Consider the following 9156-nt stretch of genomic DNA (forward strand, 5'->3'; position numbering starts at 1 on the left):
CATGATCCTTGTTTATTCGACTTATTTGCTTATTGCTGCTGAATCAGAAATGATTTGGCGCACTGGTCAGCAAATTTGTCTGGTAAATCAATATCCCAACCCTCTATGGGCAATGGCAACATTGGAAGTCTATAAAAGTTTTCTCTACGTAAGAGAAAGGCTGAGTCCGAGATAGTCCCGTGTACCATTCTAGAAGAATCCATATGTTTCTACTGCCAAAAGAGGGGGCATTGGTTATGAAGCTGCCCTGACTACCTGAGAGATCTAAGAGATGGGAGAGTCAAGATGTATGAATCTTCATCAGGTAAAATCCATTGTCTAACTCTATTAAGTTCTTTTTTAGATTCTTAATACATTATGTGATAAGATTACATTTGGTGTTTTGTAGAATCGAAGAAAAAGGAAGCTTAAAAGGAAAGAAGTGAGCTAAATCTGGTCATGCAGAAATGGATTTCGATCACATGATTCAAGGATCAGACTTTTAAGCTACTACTTTAGAGTTAGGATAGAGTGCTAAGTAATATTTACATATTTTTCATTTGTAATCACATTGTAAGGACAATATTTTTCCACAATAAATAAATTTTGATTTATCTTATTTATATTTCCTTGCGATGGATTTTATGAAAATTGGTGTTTCAATGGTTCTATTGTTAGCAATATTGTGAATGGATTTGATTCTTAGTTATGTTATTTGTGGTTATGTCATAAATTTACCAAATGAGGAAAGTTTCTCATCACCCAAGTTCCAATAGGACAGAAACTTGAAATCATGGAACTGGTATGGTGTGATGAATGAGAACCTTCGCATTTGGGAAATTAAGACTAATTCCTTGTTCACCTAAGTATGTGAGTCAAGTGAAGGACTAGGAGATCTGGTACACAATGTTGTGCACTGGTCAAGTCCACCACAAAGGACGATAAGATTATTCGTCATGATTTACTAAAAGTCTAGTAAACGTGAGTATGCTTACAGGATTAAGTGTAATTCTGAATCATTTAAAAGTTTCAATGAATGGCAGAACAAATAAGAAGAATCAATGAAGGCTGAAAGATAAAAAGGTTCTCCAATCTAAGAAGAAGGGAGAGTACTTTTGTATCGTGTTTTATGATCGTCTTGGTTATTGTAGGAACCATATTACAATTGATCCTCTAAGAATACCTTATTGCACTAGTTTGGCTAAGAAGATGAATGGTGAATTGTAGAAATGGTTAAGTCAATAAGATGTATCGTACTTCGTTCCAATATCAAAGTCTTAGAGTCGTACTCCAAGATTGTGAATTGAGTGAGATAATCTTAAGTAGGAATGTTCTTACACTTGCACATTTTAGTAAGTTGTGATATCTTGAATAAGACAAAGACCAACTAGTACCAAATTGCATGTAGTTTTGTCTTGGCATAGACACATACTGACTCTTGAATATTTGTTTTGTCAAGAAATGTTTCTTGATAAGAGAATCTTATATGTCAAGAGGTCAGTGGGAGTCTAAAGATTTTGAAAAGTTTCAAGAACAGATCAAGAAATAAAACTATTAAACACAAGCACATGACTTGAGGATTGTAACCTATCGTGTTGACAAAATTTTATTTCTGTGCCAATCCAGTTGAGTGATTATGCATATGAGTTCTACGAGTTCTCAATTAAATGCATAAGGGCAAACACCTTGATCAATGAAAGTACATTGACTGGCATAGGTGAGCTGCTAAATGACTTGGAAGCAATAGTGGGACCCTTGATGGCAGGAAATTAATAATGAACAAGTTTTGTCCATAAGAGGTTGAATTTCTCACGAACATTATATTACGATTATGGTTATGACAAATTCACATGGATAGGAACACATACACCATAAAATCTAAGTGTTATAACGTTTCTCTCCTACATGAAAATGATTGTGAGAAAACGCTTTCACTAAGAGAGATTTTAAGGAGATAGCGATGATGTAAATTGCATTCTAAAATTCGATGATTACCGCATCCCTTTTCATAGTTCGAATTGTGAGATTTGGCAATTAGTTTGAACAATCGAGACTTATTGCTATAAGTTCTGAAATTGTTTAGACACACATGTGAGCTATCTAAAGTAAGGTGTATGAGTTTGAGATGCTTAGATAAAAGCTTGTCAAAGCATATCGTATTAGAAACAATGAAATTTGGAAGTCAATAAGTATTGTTTTCTAAAAGTTTACCTGGTTTCTGAATACGTGTCAAAGCTAGTGGGAGCATAAATGTTATGCTGGTATGGATATAATCAACATGTTAGTGGGAGCATGATCATTAATTTAAAGTATTGCAAGTTGGCAATATTAATTAGAGAAAAACAAAAGTTTCACTTTGCAAAGTCGCAGGGGTTGAAAAGTTGTTTTTGCTATAATTAAGGGAGAGGATGTTATACTTCGTTTCCAATCTAAACGCTTAGATCGATAAATTTTAATTGAATTTAGTCGAAGTAATATTTATTAAATGCATTCTCAAAGTTCGATTATGATTACGGCATCCCTCTTCATAGTTCGAATTTTGAGAACACGACAAATAGAAATATTATGGCAATATTATGGCAAAAAACTGGTAAAGTATCACGTTTGCGCTGCGAATCGTATCCCATATGCTTCGAGTATATGATCGATTGCATATACTGTAATATTCGACCGTTATAATATTTTCCAAATACCTAGGGCATTCAGAGGGAAAGAGGACTAGAATTGGATTTGACTGAATTAGTTAAACAACTGTCAAGGATAATCTAAGGTTCGCCAAGGATTAGTCACTTGTGGACAGTTAGAAGTATAGTCATGGATGGACCATATTGACATTATTATGAATAGATAATATTCTATTTGAAATGAGTTGTCATAAGGAAAATATGGAAATGTTTCCATATTGGGAGTTGGACGTTAAGAATCTGTATGTCTAGATTAGAAAAACTTTTATGCAAGAAGGATATTCAAAGGAATGTACTTTGAATGTGAGACTTCATGTATTTGGAATTGTCTTGTAACAATCTCCAATAGAGGACTTTGTAATTTCATTGGCAATAGTCTTTGTGACTTTGGTGCTGCGACATTACGAAAGGATCATTGCATAAAATGTTAGAATCTAACATATTCTATAAGTGGCAAGAATTTGGTATTCTTACACCTGTGGTAGAGATTGGGAATTGTGAAATGAGTGTGATTGAAAATGTTATTCAATTATACTATTTCACAGAGTAGGGACCATAAGTAAACATGGTGTGCATGCTAAGAGCATGGGACAATTGTCGTTATAATTCAAGAAGTTGATTACCCGAAACAACATATAATGAGTAATCAATATGGTGATTAAATAAAAGTGTTTTATTTATACTCACAAATTTGGGGCCATATAAGATTAGTATTATTCATGTGTTTCAATTTGCATGTTTTGTCTTCCTAAATAATTGAGTTATTTGATAATAATCGAATTATTTGAACGTTCCACAGTCGCTCATAGTTTGGGAGTAGGTATGAAAGAAGATTGTCATGAATTGGTGTGTAGATTGTCTAAAGTGTATTAGACATAGCAAAAGTTTGCTACAACATTCATGAGTGCTTACGAATATGATTTGAGCATTGGATTAAGCCCACGCTCACTTGGATCACTTCATGGATTTTATCACGAGTGATTGGTGAGACGATAATATCTTATATTCTTGAAACCGAGATGTGTGAATTGTATCTTGTGAGTCGGTTACACATTGATAATATGTAAACGCACCAGTAACTTGGTGTTATAGAACGTATTGTTGTGTGTGGTTCGGTGAGTAAGTACAAGCGAGCATTGAGTCAAAGTTTATCTGGTCCTTTTACCCAGTGTGGGATAAAAGCGAGATGTGTGGGCCCCTCGATGATTTAGTGATGACAAAGGAAAGTGCTCGGCCGGGCCAGGACTGATTTGATTTATTCAATTAGTCAGTCCTCATAAATCAGAAATCGGGAAACAAAACATAGATTAAGAGAATGATTTCAATCCATGTCTCACGTCTATACGATATGTAGAATGGAGGAATATATGATCCCTTATCTAAAGGACGCGTATCTGATAAGATCAGAGTTGACAGCGGCTTTTGAAAGCTACAATTGCGAATCAGGATCTGAAGTCATATGCAGAATAGTTATTAGACTTATCCAAGTCGGAGACTGTTAGATTAGTGTCTAAGTCCATAACTATTTTGGTATGTACTTGACCCGATGGTGCATGGTCCTTTTGGGTTGCCTTCACCAAAGCAACTTGATAGGATGAATTATGGAGAGAAAGGATTAATTATAATTTATTAATATATTATGAGAATAATATATTAAAGGAAAATCATATTGTTTAATTAATATTAGTCAATAATTAATTAAGAATTAATTTTGTGGCTAAAAGAGATTAATTAAACTTAGGGGAATAGAACTGTCAATTGTGTGATAGTTGAATATTGGGCTAATGGACTCCATATTAGAGGAGTGGACGAATTCTATGGGGAAACCCATTAGAAATCGTCCAAGGCCTCTAAAGGAGGAGTCCATGGGTTGCTTAGGGCCTAAGCAGTCAAATTAGGGTTTCCTTGTTAGATAACGCTAATAGCCTCACTATTTAAGCACCCCTAGGGCGCCAAAAACGTGGCTAACTGATTCCTTAGGGTTTCTAGATGTTTTTGAGTGCCTTTCCTCTTCTCCTTCTTCATCCTCTTGCTCTTGGTGTTTGTGAGCCATTAGAGGAGTGACATTTGTGACTCTAAGCTTTTAGAAGCCAATTACAAGAAGGAATTGAGATTGTTATTGCTACATAACAATCAAGGTAAGATCTAAACCCTAATTCATATGTTATTTGATTATCACATGCTAGATCTAGGGTTTATGGCTTTGGATGATTATTGCATGTTCATTAGACAAACTAGATCCAAAGCTTTAGGGTTTGCATGTACACCATAGGAATGTTGTAGTGCTCATAACCCTTCAGTCAAGACCCTCGATTTGTCTAAATCCACGTACAACCAACCGAGCCTTATTCTGTACAATGACCCTGGAATCATCTTGCTTGTTACGATAGACCCATCGCGTGTCAAGAGACTTCTTGCCTTTAGGTAACACAAACAATTTCCAAACCCCAGGTTTTTCAAACTGATTTAATTCCTCATGCATAGCATCCACCCAACTGGGCTCATTCAAATCCATTTGAACATTCTTTGGCTCTATTTGAGATATGAAGCAAGAATAGAGACACGCATTTGCATCTCCACTCTTACTTCGCGTTTGAACACCGTCGCCCAGCTGACCAATGACGTTTTCGATCGGGTGATCGCGTTAAACTCTGGAAGGTATCTCCTGGCTGATGTCATTGAGCGTTACGGAAAGATTGTGAATATTTACAAATCCATCATATGCTGAATGATCCACCTCATACAGTCTTGCATCGTGAGAGGGGCTTGCCAAACACTCGTTAGCGGTTGGTTCAGAAAAGAGCAGTTCCATAAATGTTTGAGTAACAGTGGAAGCATCTTGGGACATGAACTCTCTTTCATCAGGAGTAAGAGGAGTGGCATCAGCATCTTGAATATGTTGTTGAAATGGAGATTCTGAGGAATCACTTGGAACACGTTCATCCACTGGAAGAGTGGAAGAGGACACCACCGACGGTCTGTAAACAACTTCTTCGACTTCATCTTCAATCACAGTCTTTGAACCAGAAGTGGAACCAGATGTATCATTTGAAACCACATTAGAGGATTTGAATAAATATGTGTAATAAAATAACCAATTTGGACCAACTCTAGCATCCGTCTCGTTCTCCTCCAACCAGCGCACCTTAAAGGATTCTACGACTTGTTTTGTCTTCTTATTGTAGACCCTATACGCTGTGTGTGCAGCATACCCCACAAACTAACAGTCATCGGCTTTGGCATTGAATTTTGGGTTGAATTCTAGGTGAAGAAGGGTGCAAGGACAACCAAAAATGTGGAAATGACTGACAGAAGGCTTGTGACCATATAGTATTTCATATGGAGTCTTCATTTGGGCATTGTTGATTAAAACACGATTTTGAACATAACAAGCTGTGTTGATCGCCTCAGCCCAAAAGAAGACTGGTAGCTTGGATTCACATAGCATCGTCCTTACAGCGTCTTGCAATGTTCGATTTCTCCGTTCAACAACACCATTTTATTGAGGCGTGTAAACGGAACTATATTGACGCACGATCCCCTTTTCTGCGCAAAAATGTTCAAGAACAACATTCTTGAATTCTATTCCATTGTCAGTTCGAAGCGCCTTCACCCGGTGATTGGTTTGGTTCTCTGTCATCACAATGACCTTGTTAATTAGATCAGCAACCCCAACTTTGTTGGACAAGAAGAAGACCCACATAAAAAGCGATAAGTCATCGATCACAACCAGACAATACAAATTTCTATTGATGCTCAGGAAATTGACCTGACCAAATAATTCCATATGCAATAATTGGAGCACTTGGTTGATTGAATTGACCTGTTTTGGCAGGTGTGGTTTTCTATGATGCTTTTCTTGGGCACATGACACACACTTTTCAAATGTGATGAAGTCTCTAACAGGAAGTCCACGCACCATATCATTCTTCGCAAGACGATTCATGTTCTTTGCATTAGCATGTCCGATTCTTCGGTGCTACATCATAGCATTTTGTTCGGAGACTTTTGAGAAGAGGCAAGTGACTTGATTTGGAATATTACTGTTCATGTCAATGATGTATGCATTGCCATCCCGTTTAGATTTTACAAGAATCCAATCATCTGGGATGAAAATGTCTGGCTTCAGAATTAGACATTCTTTATCAGTGAAATGAGTTGAATAACCCTTGTCACAAATCTGAGAAATGCTCCACAGGCTATGCTTTAACTCGGGAGCGTAATTGACATTCTCAAAACTCAGCACTCCATTAGACACTGTTCCTATTTGAGTGATCTTCGCGCCTTTACCTCCCGTAAAGGAAACATATCCCCCATTAAAAGTTTGAATGTCGATTAGTTGGGAGATGTCTCCTGTCATGTGTCGGTGCGGCAGCCGCTGTCGACATACCAGGGTCTGGCGGCATTCCTCCGCAACTGTCCCTGCACAATGAGGTTATGACCAATCGAAGATCCGCGATAAAACCGGCACGTCGAAATCCGATAGAAACATGTAGGTGAAAACATCGTCGAAATCCGAGTTATAACGAAGAAGTAATGACCAATCGAAGATCCGCGATAAAACCGGCACGGTGCCGAATGACGTAAAAAGTGAGTTTTTTGATAAACTACTTTTTAGCCTTAGTGATCTAAATAAAAGTCGTAGTATTCGTTAAACCGAGAATTTTGATAAAAAGAACGCCAAAATATGACTTCGTATGAGGAAGTTATGATTTTTACAAGTTTCAGCTTAGCAGTAGACAACTAAAAACTCGAATTTTAGATCGATTGATTTTTAGCCGACACAACCTAAACGAGAATCGAAGGTCTCGCCATTAGTAGTACAACGGTAAAAAGTCTGACGAAAAAGGACGTCGGATGAAAAAGTTATGAATTTTTAACGGATTTACCAGTCCCGGTCTGTTAAAAATAATAATATAAAAATAAGGTCAAAATTTTCCGACGAAGTCTAAACGAAAGTTGTAGAGCATAATTTCCTCTACGCGTGCATATAAAGAACGTCAAAAACGGAGCCTGTATGCAAAAGTTACGGATTTTAGAAGGTCGGGGCACAATTTCCGAGAAATCTCGCAAGGATAAGGCTGATTTCGGTGAGTCATCGCGCCACGTGTCCGAGCCGAAGACCCAGCTGCTGACGCGTCGCCTTCTGATTCGTCCGAGCAGTGGCTCAATCCCCGTGTCCGATCCGTGACTCATCCTCGCATGAACAGTACTCGTGTGTCACTTCCGGATTCGACCAACTTCGCGACCAGTAGCCTTCCGACGCGCCTCGCACACCTGTCCGAACCGAGGCCTCGCAGCCTGCCACCTGCTTCGCTCTGCTGACTCCACGTGTCCGCTGACTCATCTCTTCTCGGATCCGAAAGTCGGTCTCGCACCCTATATAAGGGAGGTGCGAGACTTCCCGGGTAAGAGTTTATTTTTGCCCCTTTTTCACCCCTAAACTTAGTGGAGCGTGTGTGGTTAACCGGCACACTAACAAGGACTAGTAAGTGTGGCAAAGGGTAACTTGACTTTATTATAGATCGGTGGAGCGTGTGTGGTTAACCGGCACATAGATTAGGTAATATAGTTAAGGGTACCAAGTCAATTTGTATGGTTATTCACACCTTGTTTGTGATCCTCGGCATCCCAGTCACAAATTTGAGAGAGCACAATCGAGATTCAAACATGCCATTGAAAAGTTCAATGTATCTCAAAAGATCTAGGAGTTTCAAATCCAATAAAACCTAATAATAAAATATTTCGTTCTGATGGTGGAAATTGGTAAATCGTCATTTACCTACCTTCAAATATTTTATAGCTTGGATTACGGCATCCCTCTTCCAACTATAAATAGTTTGTTGGATCCTAGCCTTAATATCTCATTTGGGTGACTTATTAAGGACTCTTAATCTAATGAAACTTGTTTTTCTTTTCTTTCAGATTTCCTCCAACAATGCTTCTGGCTCAAACCCAACAGGCTCCTTTTCCCTTATGAACTTGTGTGGGAAAGTCACTTTTGATGGATCCAACTTCAATGAATGGATCAGAAACATCAAGATGATTACCCGCTATGAGGACAAGGAGTATGTCCTCGATAGGGAGCTTAAGGTTGTGAATGAAGCCACTGCTACTCCTGAAGAGTTTGCGGAGTTTGTTGCACATGAAAAGGATGCTACTAAAGTAGCATGCATCATGATGGACACCATGACTCCTAAACTTCAAAAATCCTATGAAGATTTCTACCCCTATGAGATGCACCAAGATCTGATGGAAAGGTACCATCAGAGCGCGCGTCAGGAAAGGTACAAAATCATCTCCTCCATGATAACAACCAGGATGAAAGATGGTGAACCCATCACCAGTCACATGCAGAAAATGCAAAGGTTCGTTGACCGATTATTGAAGCTTAATGTGGACTTTCCTGAAGAAATGGCGATTGACATCATTCTCCATTCCTTACCTCCGAGTTATGATCAGTTTCGTATGACTTATCATATGAACAAGGAGG

At 38.2% G+C, this 9156-nt stretch overlaps 1 protein-coding gene across 1 annotated transcript; it reads right to left on the minus strand.

Annotated features, from left to right (window-relative positions):
* Positions 1 to 4959: 4959 nt before the first annotated feature.
* LOC145157449 (uncharacterized) lies at positions 4960 to 6450 on the minus strand. The gene is made up of 3 exons (XM_079076487.1): positions 6199 to 6450; positions 5374 to 5883; positions 4960 to 5274 (listed from the first exon to the last, which is right to left on the minus strand). Exons 1-3 carry the CDS (start codon positions 6448 to 6450, stop codon positions 4960 to 4962), a joined length of 1077 nt encoding a protein of 358 aa, XP_078932613.1.
* Positions 6451 to 9156: the final 2706 nt, after the last annotated feature.

The sequence above is a fragment of the Lactuca virosa genome, chromosome 2, assembly GCF_052849685.1.
Source record: "Lactuca virosa cultivar CGN04683 chromosome 2, Lactuca_virosa_CGN04683_v6, whole genome shotgun sequence".
Lineage (NCBI taxonomy): Eukaryota > Viridiplantae > Streptophyta > Magnoliopsida > Asterales > Asteraceae > Lactuca > Lactuca virosa.

Excerpts from the sequence above, each read along its gene's own strand:
- LOC145157449 (XM_079076487.1), bottom strand. The coding sequence starts at position 6,450 with ATGGAATTATTTGGTCAGGTCAATTTCCTGAGCATCAATAGAAATTTG. Across the intron at positions 5,884-6,198 it reads TTTGCGCAGAAAAGGGGATC|TTTGTGGGGTATGCTGCACA; the intron begins GTGCGTCAATAT and ends GATGACTGTTAG. Across the intron at positions 5,275-5,373 it reads ATTCAGCATATGATGGATTT|CTGGGCGACGGTGTTCAAAC; the intron begins GTAAATATTCAC and ends GTCATTGGTCAG.